Source organism: Balaenoptera musculus, chromosome 5, assembly GCF_009873245.2.
Source record: "Balaenoptera musculus isolate JJ_BM4_2016_0621 chromosome 5, mBalMus1.pri.v3, whole genome shotgun sequence".
In the NCBI taxonomy this organism is placed as follows: Eukaryota; Metazoa; Chordata; class Mammalia; order Artiodactyla; family Balaenopteridae; genus Balaenoptera; species Balaenoptera musculus.
The window spans coordinates 50,479,165-50,497,297 of record NC_045789.1 but is presented as its reverse complement, the minus strand read 5'-3'; the positions used below and the strand labels follow the sequence as shown (position 1 = coordinate 50,497,297).

The 18,133-nt window shown below is 34.4% G+C and overlaps 1 protein-coding gene and 1 long non-coding RNA gene across 2 annotated transcripts in view; both read left to right on the top strand.

Moving 5' to 3' along the window:
* The window catches only part of LOC118896107, a 115,468-nt gene extending 105,861 nt beyond the window's left edge, over positions 1 to 9,607 (top strand). The window contains exon 3 of the long non-coding RNA XR_005020085.1: positions 9,489 to 9,607. This is a non-coding gene — a long non-coding RNA (uncharacterized LOC118896107). The remainder of the gene's footprint in view (positions 1 to 9,488) is intronic.
* Positions 9,608 to 12,213: 2,606 nt separating this feature from the next.
* Positions 12,214 to 18,133, top strand: part of ALB (albumin) — a 17,083-nt gene continuing 11,163 nt past the window's right edge. The window contains exons 1-6 of the mRNA XM_036852745.1: positions 12,214 to 12,332; positions 13,028 to 13,085; positions 13,936 to 14,068; positions 15,739 to 15,947; positions 16,504 to 16,636; positions 17,468 to 17,565. Of these exons, the coding sequence (XP_036708640.1) occupies positions 12,254 to 12,332; positions 13,028 to 13,085; positions 13,936 to 14,068; positions 15,739 to 15,947; positions 16,504 to 16,636; positions 17,468 to 17,565 (710 nt within the window). The 5' untranslated portion in view covers positions 12,214 to 12,253. The remainder of the gene's footprint in view (positions 12,333 to 13,027; positions 13,086 to 13,935; positions 14,069 to 15,738; positions 15,948 to 16,503; positions 16,637 to 17,467; positions 17,566 to 18,133) is intronic.

The following is an 18,133-nucleotide window of genomic DNA, read 5'->3' as shown; positions in this document are numbered from 1 at the left end:
GGACAGATTGGATACTTGAGGTTGAGGAGAAGGAGGCATTAAAATTACTATAAGGTTATAAAAATGAGTGACATGGAGAATTAGGGAATAATAAGTCAAATGGGTAAATTTGGAAGAAAATTAAATGAGGGTTGTGATGGGAAGATGACAAATTGATTTTGAACATACATACTGAGCTTATGTCAAGTGGATTTTAAGGGGAGGAATAGATCTCCAAGTGTTTTGACAGTGACTGTAGTAAGAAATGCATTTTACATAATGAACTAATGACATATATAGCAAACATTTCACAAGATGATATTTATCCTACTATATATAATGTACTCTGATCATTTCTGTTCATTTTATTTTACTAAAAAATATTGGTCATGGCACGAAATTTATTTTGTGACCCTGTTTGAAAAACTGTTCTAAAGATAGTTGAAAATAAGAATCTTATTTTAGTTGATGGGTTGTAGAGGCTTTTGGCAATAAGGAGCAAGCTAATATAGATTTTGGATTGTGCCATCAGGCATTAGGAAATAATTTCAAGTTCACAGGGTATAGAAATCCTTCTTAGATGATCATGGCTACAGATGGAGAGACTCCAACATATGCACAAGTTGGTTAGATGTACCCCAGTGTGTGGATAGCAAAGAATATTAAAAATAAAATGCAATCTAATCATTTTTTTTTGCTATAAAAACATTTTTTAATTTTAAAAAAAGGATATCTGTATTAATGTCTGACTACACCAGATTTTTCCTACTGAGTAAAAGAATATTACTCATACCTTCTCCTCCTCATCCTTGCAGACACATTCCATATTTGATATTTCCCAGAAATGTGCTCAAAATTTTAAGGTATAGTCAAAATGAATCAAAGAACAACCTCTGAATGGACTGATTTAGGTTATTGTAGCTATCAGTTTAATATGGCTAATGAAGAAGCAATAGCACCAGTGTAGTAAGTGACCTTGAGCAAGTTCTCTACAGGTGGCCTTGCGTAACAAGGTGGTTGAATCGTTGGAAAGAGTTTCATATTTGAACTTTTCTAGCACCCCTTTTGTTTACTCACCTAAACTGCATACAAAAGATTATAAATGGGAATTAGTATTGGCTTGGGACTTGGATTTGGGTGGGGAGTGCAGAGAAGTGTCAGCCATATGGCAACAGGTTAAGAATTGAGCAACACTCTGGACAGTGAATGTGGCTGCTGGACCAATGGGATATATCATCAGGCTATGTAAATACATCTCCATATGCCTAATGGCAAGAATGTGTTAGCTTTTTTAGTTGGCCAGGATTGAAGTAAGTCAGCATCTGCTAACATGTTTGCCTCCATGTTATCCCTCTAACCAAACTAATTCCCAGATTGCATTCCGATGAGAAACACAAAATGTGGGAGGACATACGGTATCAATATCAAGTTGCTCATGGCCTCTTACCACAGGAGTGCAATTGACTCTTGCTCAGTCAAGTTAAACTGACAGTCAGTGAAAGTTTTGAATGGCTTCCATATCCAAAGTATGCACTGGATCACGTGTTACATATAGTGAACATAATAATACATGGGGTATCCCTTCAAAGACCTTATTATATATTATATTGGGCATGTAGGATATAAATTGCAGCATTTCAATTGTAAGGAAACACTGATCTAACAACCTTAATGATCCAAAAAGGAAAAAGAGAAAAATAAGTTTCTGAACAACCAAATAGATATTCCAAAGTTCAAGCACCAAAGTTCAGGCCTTACAGGCTATTTACAAGGGTCAATTAGCCTCTATCCTAGTGGGATAGGACCTACATGGTGAGAGTTGAAGAACCATGGAACCTCTGCCTCAGGTTCTGCTCTTCACTTGGTTTCCTATCTGAGATTCCACTCAGGAATTAACCAACAGAACAGCAATACTTCTAAAATGCCTTTGTTTCAAAGAAGTTTAGGTGTGGTTTTGTGGAGGAAATAGAGTGCTGAGGAAATTGGGAGCATGGGGTTGAGATAAAGGAGAGACTTCTAGATTTTGTGGAGTTATAGTTTACTAAGATTGTTGATCTTTAACACCCACCTGAATTTGCCTACAAATTCAGAAATGATAGTTTTGGCACGGGGTGTCCATTAGAGAGGAGGCACACAGAGTAGAGGTGGGGTGCCAGTGGGGGGCTTGGTGAACCTAAGAGAACAGTAATGCTGGGGTGCATCTAAGACATGCATTTGAGGTGTGCAGAGGGCTGTGGAATGGGAGAGAGGGTTTATCATGAGCCCTAATGGGGGGTTGCAGAGGGAGATGAGTGCCACAAATACACTTTCTTACTTTTCAATTTAGCCCCAGGTAATACGTCTCTCTGTTTAGTGCATGCCCTCTTTTTTTTTATGAATACTTCAACTTTCTCAATTTCCCTCAAATATTCAATTCCAAGTCATTCACTCTTAGCAATCCCTTCCTTATAGAGTAAATAAAAGCCACAATCAGTAAACCCCTTGTCATTGGCTTCTAAATGCTCATCAATGAAAATTTTCTTTCACCCTCAACCTTCTCCAATTGCCCCCCTTCACATCCAGATTTCTTGGAAGAGTTATCTATACTGTAGTTATTTATTCCTCTCCTCCCATCTACTTTTCCAGCCACTCCAGTGTGGTTTTTGGGCTCATCATTCCATCAAACAGCTCTATTAAGGACGTTGGTAATGCTCTTGCAATAGATATTATTTCAATTCTTGTTTACTATCCCTGTCAGTAACATTTGTAACTCTTTAGCAAAATTTTCTTCCCTTACATTCCCTGGTATAACAATGCCTTGACTTGTTTCCTCTTCTCTGGCCATCTGTTATTTGATCTTTGATCTTTCCACTCCATAATGGGCCTCTCCTTGTCTCATGTTACTCTCTTCCCAGCCTATCTCAATCTTGTACTGCTTTATGACTCACAAATAATATTACAAGCTTAGGCCTTGCCTCTGCCCTCTAAACTCTATAACTATCTTGCTTGACATTGCTCTTTTTTTCAGTGTTCCTTTAATTTTTAATATTTTTTATTTATTGAGGTATAGTTGATTTACAATATTATACAAGTTTCAGGTGTACAACATAGTGATTCACAATTTTAAAAAATTGTACTCCATTTATAGTTACTATAAAATATTGACTATATTCCCTGTGCTGTACAATATGTCCTTATAGCTTATTTATTTTATCACATAGTAGTTTGTACCTCTTAATTCCCTATCCCTATCTTGTCCCTCCTCTCTTCCCTCCTGCCACTGGTAACCGTTAGTTTGTTCTCTATCTGTCAGTTTCTTTTTTTGTTATATTCACTAGTTTGTTTTATTTTTTAGATTACACATATAAGTGATAGCATACAGTATTTGTCTTTCTCTGTCTGACTTATTTCACTAAGGATAATACCCTCCAGGTCTATCCATGTTGCTGCAAATGGCAACATTTTTTTTATGGCTGAGTAATATTACATTGTATATGTATACCATATCTTCTTTATTAATTCATCTGTTGATGGACTCTTAGGTTGCTACCATATCTTGGCAATTGTAAATAATGCTGCTATGAACATTGGGGTGCATGTACCTTTTCACATTAGTGTTTTTTGTTTTTTTTTTATTGGATATACACACAGGAGTGGAATTGCTGGATCATGGTAGTTCTATTTTTAGTTTTTTGAAATACGTCCATACTGTTTTCCAGTAGCTGCACCCAACAATGTGTAGCCAACAATGTACAAGTATTCCCTTTTCTCCACGTTCTTGCCAACATTTGTTTTTTGTGGTCTTTTTGATGACAGCTATTCTGACAGGTGTGAGGTGATATCTCATTGTGGTTTTGATTTGCATTTCCCTGATGATTGGTGATGTTGAGCATCTTTTCATGTGCCTATTGCCCATCTGTATGTATTCTTTGGAAAAATGTCTATTCAGATATTCTGCCCATTTTTTAATTGGGTTTTTTTTTGATATTGAGTTGTATGAGCTATTTATATACTTTGGATATTAATCCCTCATTGGTCATATCATTTGCAAGTATTTTCTCCCACTCAGTAGGTTGTCTTTTTGTTTTGTTGATAGTTTCCTTTGCTGTGCAAAAGCTTTTAAGTTTAATTAGGCCCACTTCTTTATTTTTGCTTCTGTTTTCTTTGCCTTAGGAGACAGATTCAAAAAAATGTTGCTAAAATTTATGTCAAAGGGTGTTCTGCCTATGTTTTCCTCTGAGAGTTTTATAGTATCTGGTCTTACATTTAGGTTTTAATCAATTTTGAGTTTATTTTTGTATACGATGTTAGATGATGTTCTTATTTCATTCTTTTACATGCAGCTGTTCAGTTTTCCCAATACCACTTATTGAAGAGACTGTCTTTTCTCCACTGTACATTCTTGCCTCCTTTGTCATAGATTAATTGACCATGAGTGCATGGGTTTATTCCTGGGCTCTCTACTCTGTTTCATTTATCTGTGTGTCTGTTTTTGTGCCAGTACCATGCTGTTTTGATTACTGTAGCTTTGTAGTATAGTCTGAAGTCTAAGAGTGTGATTCCTCCAGCTCTGTTCTTCTTTCTCAAGATTGTTTTGGCTATTCGGGGTCTTTTGTGGTTCCATACGAATTTTAAAATTATTTTTTCTAGTTTTGTGAAAAATGCCATTGGTATTTTGCCATTGCATTGTCTGTAGATTGTGTTGAGTAGTATGATCATTTTAACAATATTAATTCTTCCAATCCATGAGCATGGTATATCTTTCCATCTGTTTGTGTCATCTTCAGTTTCTTTCATCAGTGTCTTATAGTTTTCCAAGCACAGGTCTTTCACCTCCTTAGGTAAGTTTATTCCTAGATATTTTATTCTTTTTGATGCAATTGTAAATGTGATTGTTTCCTTAATTTCTCTTTCTGGTAGTTCATTGTTAGTGTATAGAAATGCAACAGATTTCTGTATATTAATCTTGTATTCTGCAACTTTACCAAGTTGATTGTTGCGCTCTAGTAGTTTTTTGGGTAGCATTTTAAGGATTTTCTATGTATATAGTATCCTGTTGTCTGCAAACTGTGACAGCTTTACTTCTTACTTTCCAATTTGGATTCTTTATATTTCTTTTTCTTGTCCTTGACATCTCTTCTTAGATGTCTCAAACATGCCTGAAATCAAACATGTCCAAATCATACTAATGATATTCCTACATAGCTCTGGTCTTTGTCCAGTGCTCCTTAGACCTGTGAGTCATGCCACAATCATTGAATTGTACAAGGCAGAAAGCTAGAAATCATCATGACACCTCTACTTTTCTTACCAACCATTTTCAATCCATCCAGTCCTGCTGATTATTTCTCCTTGGAGTTTTGTGCTGGAGAGAACCACCCCCCAGCCCTGGCCCACCTCTCTTTTCTGCCTATCCCTGGCTTTATCCTGTACTATGAAGGGACGTTATTTATGTGCATGTGGAAATTCCACTTATTATATCCCAGCTTACTATATACCACCTTCAAAAGCTGCCTCTTGGCCACTTCTCAGACCTAGGAGTAAATACATCAATAATATGGTCTGCCCATGGAAAGATATACTCATGTAAGGGAACTCTCTGGCCCTAGAAGAGGTTCAGAGCTGTTTGGACTGGGAGTTCCAGGGTTAGGGTGCCTGAATCATGGTCTAGAAGAGGAGGAAGACATACCCTCGGTTTTGTGAGCAGAGCATAGCTGGAAGCAGAACATAGCTGGGGCAGAACATAGCTGGAAGAAGCTGGAGGAGGCCTTCTAAAGAATGGATTTTATAGAAGGGGATCTCTTTTTTGGGTCCAAGACCAGTACTGCTCCTAAATATCTCTTCAATCTGTCCGTTTCTCTCCATTTCTATAACACTGATATAGGTCAAGATCTCACCATCTGTTGCTGGGACTATTGCATTAATCCCCTGACTAGTCTTCCTAGATATACTCTTGCCTTCTCTAGTCTCTTCCCTACACTGCAACCAGAGTAATTTTCTGAAGCATAAATCAGATTATATCATTGGGCTAATAAAATCATTCAACTTCTCATTGCTTTTAGAATGAAAAACAAATATACTACTGTAGCTAAGATGACATACAAACCATCTACTCTCATATCACATCTCACATTGTGCTTCCCCTCAACTGTAGCTTTTCTCAGTTTCTTTCATGCTCTTTCTTTTCTCAAGCATTTGCACATTTTGTCCCCTGTGCCTGGAAGGCTATTTTCTTTCATCTTTCTTTATGCCCATTTTAAAAATTCTCAGTTTAAAACTCACATCCCTGGGAAAGCCCTCTCAGACTTCCAGGCACATGGTATTATTAAATAAATATGGCTTGAATCAAGAACACTGTTTTATCACTAAATATTTGGGTGGTCTACTGACTTTGTCAGTCATCTTAGATGAACTATTTCCCCATAGAAGTTTTGTAGCTTTTTACCAGAACAATACATTTCTTTGGGGTTTATAATATTAAAATGACCAATCTCATCCTTAGCTTTGCCTGCAAATCCAAATAATTGCAAATTCTGCTTTTTTTTTTTCTGATTGCCAGCCTGCCTTTCTTTTCTTTCTTACTCCTACAGGAAATTTCATTGTCTTTTAAATTCAGGTCTAACTCTTTGCTTTCTGCATTTTGGTATTTTATCAAACATTTAGAAATCACACATATTCTTACCCTCCTTACTTCCCTCAGCCCTCTACCTACTCATTCCATTTCTTCAGGCAAAGTTCCTTCATAGGCAAAAATGAACCCAGAGAATGCAAATTTGAAGCTTTACAGTCTGTTGAGTTGCATAGTTACCTGAAGAGGTTAGAGCCCACACATCTTATTTATGGACAAGATTGCCCTTTAATTTAGAGCTTCTCCTCTGATACTTCTTTATCACCTCAGGAGTACTTTGTGTTCTACATGCACAGCACTTTACAATGTTACAGTGTAATTATCTTTCTATGGTTCTATCTTCCCTATTAAACTGTGAGCTTCAAGACCTAGGGAGGTCTTCAAGAACTTCAAAGTCAGGGACTGTATCTTATTAATCTCTTGTATCCTCATAGCCTAGGAAATGCGTGGCATTTAGTGAGCATTCAATACATTTTGAGCATTTAGTGAGCATTTGATACATTTCTTTCACATGAATGAAAGACTAGGTGGTACTACTTAAAATAATAAGCAATAAAATAAGTCTGAAACATTATTTTCAGAATTGTGCCCTGTCAGCAAGAACACTGGTGTTCCTAAATAAATAATGGGTTTGTTGATGCTAGGACAATGTTTGCTTTTAGATACCATGCTTCTCGACGTGCAATTTTTGCCAATTTTCCATGTAATAACAAAGAGAAATTTGAACTCATCAATAACAGCATTTGCCTTCAAGACATTAAATGCTGAGAGGCCAATTTATATAATTTTAATGAATGAATGAATATCTAATGTAATTATAAAAATTAAAATTGAAATAGTAATTGTATATATTTCATCTAATAATTTAAACTACACGTATTAAATATACTGCATATCTCACAACTGTGAATCAAAAGTATTTTGGAAAGAAATTGCCATTGTCAACATCATACGTTACTGAAATTACTTCTTTATGCTATTTGAATGCATATTTTTATAGCAACATATTATTATCAAATAGCTATTTTTGCAAACAGAAACTTCAAATCTATAAATACTATTCTAATAAAAGAATTTTGTTCTTTTCAATGTCCACATCACGAAAAACTAATTTTGAACAATTCATTACTTATATGTGCAATAATTATATTTAAAATCATTTTAAAAATATTTACATTGTATAGTTTATTATAATTAGGCTAGAGATGAATTTCTCTTTAAAAAAGATTAGGCCAATTATTTATTTGATATATTTCTTAAAAGTTACAAGTTTTTTTGGATCAAATAATTCATTTCTTGATGTTAACCCATATATAGATGCTTAAAAAGGTGACGAGAATTTCAAGACTTAAATTTCATGGCTCAGTTGGGTGGCCAGCCAGAGAAGTTTCAGCTAAAGTCCAGCACTGTAAGATTACAAAACATCTGATTAATTTTAAGCTTCAGAAAACATGAAGGAGAAAACAATTTTTATCCTTTAATGAAAACTTCCTAAATTTGATCCACTGACGTTTTAACATAAGAATATTTTAGCTACACAACCTTTGTTGTTTTACAAGAGGTTAAAAATAGTTCCATTTTGTACCTTTAAACTAATCTCCTTTTTAGGTAGTAAGTCTCTTGAATTATTTTTGAAAAAAAATATAGAATATGAAGAGACTAAGCACTATTAAACTCTCAGCAGTGTATTAATTTCTGTTTGATGTCCATCTGTAGCTACTATTATGAGATAGGCGTTACTAGTATTAATTTCAATTTCTATATTTATAGACTATTTGTTGTTAACTTATACAAAGAATGGATAAACATGGATTTCAGGCATTAGCTATATTTTTCTTGGATTGGAAAAATGATAGAAAGATATGAGAAAGTGTCACTTTATTTCCATAATTTAGACAAGTTAAATGATCTTTTCATTTCTTAAAAATGTTAACCTGAATTGGATAGAGAGTAATGCCTGATGAGCCACTGGGCAGCTTAGCAATGGACCAATTCTCAGATTTGTATCCCAATTTCCTAACTTGTTATATTCATTCTAACAGTCAGACCCTTTTCTCATGCTATGACTGTTTCATTGGGAATATGAAATCACAGAATGTTCAAGGTAGAAGGGTCCTTAAAGATGATTTAATTCAACTTGACCCATATAGCATAAAGATATAACCAGATCTGCGTGTTCAAGTTTGGAGCTAGAAATTGACATTGAGCTGAATTAAACTGCCTAGTAAAGAGTTGAGAAGTTTGAAGTAAATGGTTAGGAAATCTGAGAGAAGGCACATGTAATTTCTAGAGGCCCAGAGTAACATGAGGAAAGGTGGAAAAGGAACCCTCCTGCCATGGGAGCTTTGGAGAGAGAAGGACTTAAGAGATGGGACAAGCCAACAATGGTGATCTAGTGTGGTTTTCATAATGTGAACTTTCTTTTCTTTGTTTCCTATGAAATTTTCAGCAAAGAATTTTGGATTACATTACAATTTTTTGTTTGCATTAGATGCCTATATAAGTTCATACAATTTGGACAATTTATTTTCTTATTTATTAATGGGAAATATATCTTCACAAGTGAACAAGAAATTAAATTGCTTACCATGTTTCAATTAGTTAGTTTGATGCTTAATGGTCTTTTACTTTTCTACCCTTCGTATTTTTTAGAAAGCAGTCCAGAGCCTTCATGATAGGTAGGATCTACCCTACCTATCCACACATATGTCCATAGTATAGTAGGAAAAATGCTAAGAAGAGATTTTTTTGTTCTTGAATTTCTCTCCAAAAAGATCCAAATTTCCCTTATTTTAGAATGACTTTGGATTAAGTGTTTCTAGAAAGTCTCTATTAAAATACTGACGCTATTATCCGACATTGTTGTCACATTTTAATACATATGTTTCACTTTTTTTCTAAGAGAAGACAACCCAGAAGTAATAATCTATCACAGAAGGAGATGGCATAAGGGCTGGACCAAGAAGATGGACAGTTGGAAGGAAAGCTGGTTTGGATGACTTGGTGAGAAACTTCAGGAATTAAGAGTGTGGTAGGAGGGTGTAGGTTTAAGGTTATGATTAGCAGGGCAAGGAAGTAGGGGACTGGTCTCAAGAGAGATTTCATTTGCTTCAAAACTGTGCCTTTTCTATCCTGTCAAAATGAATGCAAAAATAAAGGACAAAAGGGATAAAGGCTCAGGTTTAATTACCAGTTATATTTCAACTGAGGTATTTTTCTTCTCGTGTAAATGATCAGTACATTATTAATCTTTGCATATGAAGTAATCATCTTAACCACTCTCTCTTTAAACTTTTTCCATAAAAAGAAACTAGAATCTGTAAGCCATATTTTTAACTCTTGGTTTAAATATTTGCATTTACTCCCATGCCAGACTCCTTTGATGATTAACTAAATATGACTTTAAAAGCTTGAAGAACAGAATATTTAGAAATAACCAACAATTATGTAGTTTCATTTTTCTTTCAGTTTATAATGTACATGCAGAATTAATCGAAGAAAACTGTAGGTGTCCTTACTTTGGGAACCCACAAAATGCAAATATTCAAGGGTTACTTATTAATTAAGATAAATTTTAAACAGATAGTGTTAAGAATTAAATATTTTAATTTCTCAACCATCTGCTAGTCTTTAAAAAGGATACACATATGGAAAACGCATTATTGATACTCTTAGTAAGATTCTTTCAGGTGTTTCAGTTTTATATTTGAAAATTATTCAACCTTCATTAAATATAGGAATATCAATTTTAGGTTTCTAGAATCATTATGAATTTGATTTTCTTTTAGTTTTCTGTATTACTATTATAGTACAGTATAATATGAGAGTGCAAAGTAGGTGGAAAAACTAATATTATTCTCTTCATTTGTTAAATAAAAAAATATGCACAAAGTATATGTGTGAATGCTAAAGGCCTGATTTTGTGAATTAGTCATACAATTAAGTCCAATGATAAGGATTGTGTGTTTGATCAAGCCTTCCCAGAAGACTCATTTTAAGGAAAAGGCCAGGATTGAATATTGACTTCAAATAAAAGTGCCTACTTTTTCTTGAAGGCTAAAAGAAAAGTTGACTTAATTTACCCAAAAAGGAATTATTTTCTTATTTAGAAAATCAGCATAGTTTCCTTCTTTCTTTTACAGTATACAATTTCAGGCTTCAAAGAAATGGTTTTCTCCAATGGAAATAATTCCATAGGCAGATATTCATTTACTTCTGTTCAGCTATGGCCAGAAAGACAAGTCTGGCTCCCTTATTCAGACTCCCTTGAGCCATTAAAAAAACTCTTATCAGCTCTAGCTAGTTATCTATCATCTGTATGTATATTACCTATCTCTCACCTGTCTAAAAATCTATCACCTGTTTTTCTATTATCTCCTCTTCTGTGCTTGATTATTTAATTAGTACCCTGAAAATGAAATAAAATAAAAATAAGATCATAGAAAGTGTATTTCTGTCACCATATGACTGAATAGGAAAAATAATTCTTCTCTTGAGTATTTACTAGTCTCTGAGTCTATATGTGCCATAGGGCAAAATGACTGACAGTTTTAATTGACTCGGTTATGTAATTAAATGAAATGACTGGCTTGGTACTAATTATTGTTCTGTAGTATCAGAGAGGGTCAATTTTCCCACTGATTGAAATGCATAGTTCATCTTTTAGAGCAAAAGGGCAGAGAGAGAATAGTCATTCAGAGGTAGAGATCAGAATCTTGGGTGGGGAGAGTAAGAAAGGAAGTTTGAAAAAACATTTTTAAAAAATTATCTTTGTTTTGCTTTGTTTTTAGACATGAAGTTAAATTTATTTTGAAATTTAAAATAACATTAAAAAAGAGCATGTGACTTCTCTTTTTATTAAAAGAGAGAAAGGAAAAAAGCGTGAAATAGGGATGGAAAGAATATGATGCCTGGTAAAGAAGATCTAGTATTCTTATAACCACTAAAGGTGTAATCAGGCTCAGCCTGTCCTGTGTATATTATGATGGCAAAGATCATCATTACTGCCATGGTGTCCATTTTCTTCCCCATGTCTTTTTCATGAGAGATACCCACATTGCCTCTAAGTACTTTGCTCTAGGGCCTGAACCACATGTGGGCCAGAGCTGAGATGAAAATGTAGGACTTTTGAGTAGCCATTTCAGTTATTATTGTTGCTATGGCTTTTCCTTAGTTCTCAAATGTGTGTGTGTATGTGTACATTTTTCATTATTTATCAATAAAAGTACAGTTTGAATTAGTAATAGATACAATTCAGAGCTTAGCTCTTTTAGTATATGTTATTTCCAAGCTAAGTTATTGGTTTGGTTAAATTTTTTCAAATACTGAAAACTCAAATGTTCAAATGGTAAATCACAGAGAACATGGTAATCGTACAAATTGTTTAAACTCTTATGTAAAATTTGATAAGGTGTTTTACATAACTAATGAATTGACAAGGTCTTGTGGAGAAAACATTTCCAGATCGCAAACATACGCAACGGATTTAGTCAAACAATTTTTTTGGCAAGAATACTATGACTTTTGTAATCAGTTGTGAGCCAATAAAATACAAAGATGAGTCTAGTTAATAATCTACAATTATTGGCTAAAGAAGTATATTAGTGCTGATCTCCCTCTATTCATCCTACCTTTTCTCTTCTATCAACCCCACAAGGCTTTGGCACAATGAAGTGGGTGACTTTTATTTCCCTTATCTTTCTCTTCAGCTCTGCTTATTCCAGGGGTGTGTTTCGTCGAGATACACGTAAGAATTCTATTTTTCTACTGTTCAACTTTTATTTTATTTTCCTAGTAAAAGAAGGTTTCAGTAAACCTTGAATCTTTAATGAAGTAAGTTTTCCTTTAGCATTTATTTTCTAGACTGTTACGATATTTTGTATTTGTGAACCCTTAAGAAGTTATCATATTTCTAACATCTTAGGTGAAACAAATAGTTTAGTAATTGTTATTTCCTATTGCACATGAGGGAACTTAGGCAGAGTGAATTAAACTTCACAGAATATAGTTGAAGATAGAATTCAAAACTACAGATTCCCAAAGGTCTATCCACTGTACCTTAATTTATATAAAAAAATATAAAACCTGTGCTTTTAATCTTATAAGTAGAACTTGTATTTATATTTTTCATTTTAGACTGTCCTCTCAGTGGCTGTTAATAAACACTGCAAAGGCATTAGATCTTATCCAGATTTGAATATAAAGCTATAAATATTTAATGATTTTTCAAATAGTATCATTTGAGATTAAATAACTCTTCTGCTTAAATGCAGAATAAATAGTTCACCAGCATCCTAAGATTTTCTGTTGGGAGTCAGAGCCCAATATCTTGGAGCAAATGAATACCTAAATCAAGTGGAGAGAAACATAAAAAATAATATCTTAACCAGTTGTTTCTTTAGAATTTAAAGCAAATCTTTTTTTTCCCTTTTTTCCCCCCAGACAAGAGTGAGATCGCGCATCGGTTTAATGATTTGGGAGAAGAAAATTTCAAAGGCCTGTAAGTTAAAATATTTAAGAATGAAAATTTAACGTTTCTAATAATATTGGTTATAATTTTGAAGTCCTTGTATTCCACTGTCATCAGAGATTCTAGAACAGTACTGTCCAATAGGATTTTCTGCATTGATGCAAATATTCTATATCAGTGTAGTCCAATATAGTTGCCATTGGCCACGTGTGGCTATTGAGTACTTTAAATATGACAAGTGCAGCTGTGGATCAAAAATTTAAACAGTATTTAATTTTAATTTATTTAAATATATATTGTCATTTATGGCTAATGGCAACTGTTTGGACAGTGTAGCCCTGGAACTCTTATATAACCTGCATGGTGGAAAGTTCCTTTCACAACTTGCTTACTAAATTCTTTTACCTAGCAAATAGTTCTGTGGTTTCTTGAGATGATTTTAATATATTTTAATCTAGTAAAAGTTGAGAAAATAGTTTATTTTTCACGGTCTATCTCATTCTACAGCCTGATTAAATAAGATATGTGTGTGGTTCTTGTTTTTTGTTTTAAATAGTCGAAAGGCCTATGTAATGCCCCAGTCTTAACAATTAGGTCTATTTAGAATACATTTTGCTTGCTTGCTCTATGTGTATGCATCTACTGACATGCACACACATATTTTTATACATGGTGGAAATATAATCATCTTTGCTTAGAAAGCCACACATACCTGGTTAGGCCTCAGATAATAGCTGATGTGAACAGGCTTTCTGGATAATAGTAAGAAAGATGTGTAAAATATAGAACATATACAGACACACTATTTGTTTTCTAGCATAGCAACCTACTGTATATTAAAATTTTATTATGCTACATTTTTCTATGTCCTTCATTTCAGGGTGCTGATTGCCTTTTCTCAGTATCTTCAGCAGAGCCCGTTTGATGAGCATGTAAAATTAGTGAATGAAGTAACCGAGCTTGCAAAAGCATGCGTTGCTGATGAGTCAGCTGCAAATTGTGACAAGTCACTTGTAAGTATATTCTGATTTTGAATAGTATTTCTTCTTCCTTTACGTAATCTTGAATGTTTAAAAAGAAACAAATACCACTTCAGTTTTCTCAATTATTACTAAATGACCGTATTTGTAAGCAACGCTCAAAAGTGGGTATAGCCACTGTTTCTTCAATGATAGATATATTCTAGTATACCCACAATTTTAAAAACATTTCTTTGTTGAAACCACACACAAGAGTCATAGTGTTGGACTTGACCAGTGGCGCAGTGGTTAAGAATCTGCCTGCCAGTGCAGGGGACACGGGTTCGAGCCCTGGTCCGGGAAGATCCCACATGCCGTGGAGCAACTAAGTCCGTGTGCCACAACTACTGAGCGTGCTCTCTAGAGCCCGTGAGCCACAACTACTGAGCCCGCATGCCACAACTACTGAAGCCTACGTGCCTAGGGCCCGTGCTGCATAACAAGAGAAGTCACTGCAATGAGAAGCCTGTGCACTGCAACGAAGAGTAGCCCCTGCTCACAGCAACTAGAGAAAGCCCACGTGCAGCAACGAAAACCCAACACAGCCAAAAATAAATTAAAAAAAAAAAAAGAGTCACAGTGTTTTTAAATGGAAATTTTTTATTTGTAGAAGTTTCTTTTTAAAAATTTTTTGAAGTTAGATTTCTTTTCATAGAGGCTAATAATGATAGTATAGTTTTTATCTTCCGAAAGTACTCACCTGATCTCTGTGCTAACTTTGTTACCCGGGTAAAATAATAGTACAGCTATGTATTCCTCATTTTAGGGATATTCATATTTTTACATACAATAGAAAATCAGAACTTTGAACTTGTGATATTTTCAGATAGGTCTTTAATATAAGGATAGCTTTATGTTTCTCTCACCACTTGATCTATATATACCTTTCTGGGGACAAGGCAGTTTTTTATTTATCACTAAAGCCTTTCTTCCTCTTATTTTTCTCTATATGTACTTCTGCCTCAAGGCAGAATCAGTTCTTTAGCTACACACAATAATATTGCTCTAAATATGAATTTTAAAAATGTGTCTTTTTAAAAAAATTAATAAATTCTGTCTTGAGCAGCATATTTTCCCTAAAGTTATAATTACTTTCATAATAAAAATTAATGGGGACAGAAAGGATTCATTTAATGGAATATGCATTGAGACAAATATTTCTAGAACAAAAAAATCTATATTTTAATACAATAACAACTAATGCATGGTAGATTATGTTACTCCTCAGTTTTGAATGGTATCTACTAAAAAGCTGAACCTCTCAAAAAGGAGCAGATCAAATGAGAAACTATATGAACACTTCCCTCCCTAATGTGAATTCACTTGCTACTTAGAGGATATTTTTCCTTGAGTTTTTATTATAATGATTGTTCTCCTAGCCTTTAGCCTCAGGTGGAAATAGGAGTTATGCTCATTCATTAAAGTCATTATCTTTTTGCCCTTCTGTTTTATCCACTATAAGTGATAGTGTGACAGTTAATTCTTATGGAAATCACACATAGATGGTGAAATCAAGGGAAGCTCTCTAAATCTGAGAAAAATGTGGATTTTTATATGATTTACTAACCAGGGCTTACCAAGATATTAATTCCTTATACTATTCTTTGGGTATAAGGAAAGCAAAATTCTGCCCAGCAATTTGACGCCTGCTTTCTTTCACTTAGCACACTCTCTTTGGAGATAAACTGTGTGCAGTTGCATCCCTTCGTGAAACCTATGGTGAAATGGCCGACTGCTGTGCGAAACAAGAGCCTGAGAGAAATGAATGCTTCCTGAAACACAAAGATGATAATCCAGACCTCCCTAAGTTGAAACCAGACCCTGATACTTTGTGTACCGAGTTTAAGGAAAACGAACAGAAGTTTTGGGGAAAGTAAGTAATCAGATTTTTAAGCTTCAAAATTAAAAATTATGGAATAGGTCAAGACTCATTATAACAATTACTATTATGAAAAATATTATCAACATTAAGACTTGAAGCTTTTGTTCTAATGACAATTTTCAAAGAAATAATATATGATACTACAAAACTCTACACGATGAAAAAGTCAATCAAAGATCTTTTGGAGTCCATCAAAACAGGATATGATCTGTATGAAAATACTGGAAGTTGACATGTATTAAAATATTATAAAGATATATATATTTAGTATTCTCAGAATTTATTTCATTTTAGTCAATAACATATCACTGATATTTAACTAATTTACGCATGTGTATATATTTATATGTATATATATGTATGAGTTTAACATTTTCACTGACTCAAAGAGTGACAAAGGCAAGTTCATCATGTGCAAATTGAGCTTAACTGGTAAATTAGATGTCTTTAGATTTTGGAGGTTCTGGGGAGAATGTAGATTACAAATGTTCCTGCAATACTGTCTGCTATAGAAAAACGGCTGTCTGTTTTTTGTTTAAAACTTTAGATACCTATATGAAATTGGCAGAAGACACCCCTACTTTTATGCCCCAGAACTCCTTTACTATGCTCATCAATATAAAGGAGTTTTTGCAGAATGCTGCCAAGCTGCTGATAAAGGTGCCTGCCTGATACCAAAGGTATTCCCCAGAAGAAGAATAGAAGAACCAATTCATAATCAAATCTCAGTTTTGGGACATCTTCTGGTTAGATTTAGGAAACCTAAGCCTCCAATAGAAACTTCTTTACGTGGTCAAAAAAGCCTTCCTCCATCTTTTCCCCCGCAAATATCTTTCACCTTTTTTGAAGGCCTATGTCTTCCACCTTCCACCTTCTAAGATTTGCCTAAGTGGATCTGGTAGAGGGAATCGCTGTGTATGTGTCTAAATATCCTGCCTCTTTTAATAGTGCAAGTCGCTATAGTGAAATACAGAAAATCATGTTTAAAATTACACAGCAAGGGAACACAGTTTTTGTTTCTCTTTTCATGAGACTTTTTTATTCGGAAGGGAATTTAAAGTAGGGGAGAATTTAACTGCATCTAGAAGCCTGGATTTATTCATTCATTCCATAAATATTTACACTGCATTCTCTTTTATAGGGAGTTTATTGATGTTATGAGAGTTGGTGGAGGAGGCATTGAAATGGGTTATATGCAAAATTAAGTCAGCAAAGTTCTGTTCCCTGGGATATTAGTGTACTCTGTCCTTCCACTTTTCCTTTCTGTTCCCTTTTCCCTAGCAATGCGTCCATGCTGGTTCTTAACTACCTGGAGGTTTCCACTATGAGCAGACTAACTTTTCCTCTTCCTACAGAACAAAATAGTTATTTGCCAATAGTGATACTTGGGAATTTAGGGGTAAATTCTCTCTTTAAAATTCAATTTGGCATAGTCTCATCTGAGCTTATGAAGGGGTGGTCTGCATAAAATTTTTCTTTTCTAATTTTTCCAAAATTGTTTCTTTTTGCAGATTGAGTCTGTGAGAGAACAAGTACTGGCTTCATCTGCCAGACAGAGACTCAGGTGTACCAGTATCCAAAAATTCGGAGAAAGAGCTCTAAAAGCATGGTATTTTAAACTTAGTTTGCATTTTTATAATGATGTAAATGATGATGGTTCAGTTGACAAGACTGTACACTTGCATGTCATTTTACACAGTGCTTTCACTTATATCTTTTTGGTTGTCTAAAAGGTAGAAATTTGACAGAGGTGAAAACCAGAGCATCAGTAACAATTTGTCATTATTTTTTTATCATATCTTTTCTAAGTAGTCAAAGAATCTAGAGGACTTTTTTGTTCTTCTAGGACAGGTGTCTAAACTCCCATGTATTTATAACGATTGTGATCTTAGTATAATGGTCCACTGTTTTTATAAAGCTGTAGTCAGGGTCTTTAATTTTATCTCCCCTCCACCCAGTTATCTGAAGTGTCTGCTTGTCTTTTTATGTTCTGATAATTAATTTCAGCCATCAGGTTTTCTTCTCATTTTCTTGTAGCACCAGTTCTGCGCTTAATGTCTTGTTTTTGCCTGGGCCTCTGTATTTATATTATTAGCTAGCTCTAGAAGCATCCTTCAGTATCTGAGCCAAGGAACTCCCCTTCTCCATCTCCCACACCCCTGCCACCAATCCCTCGC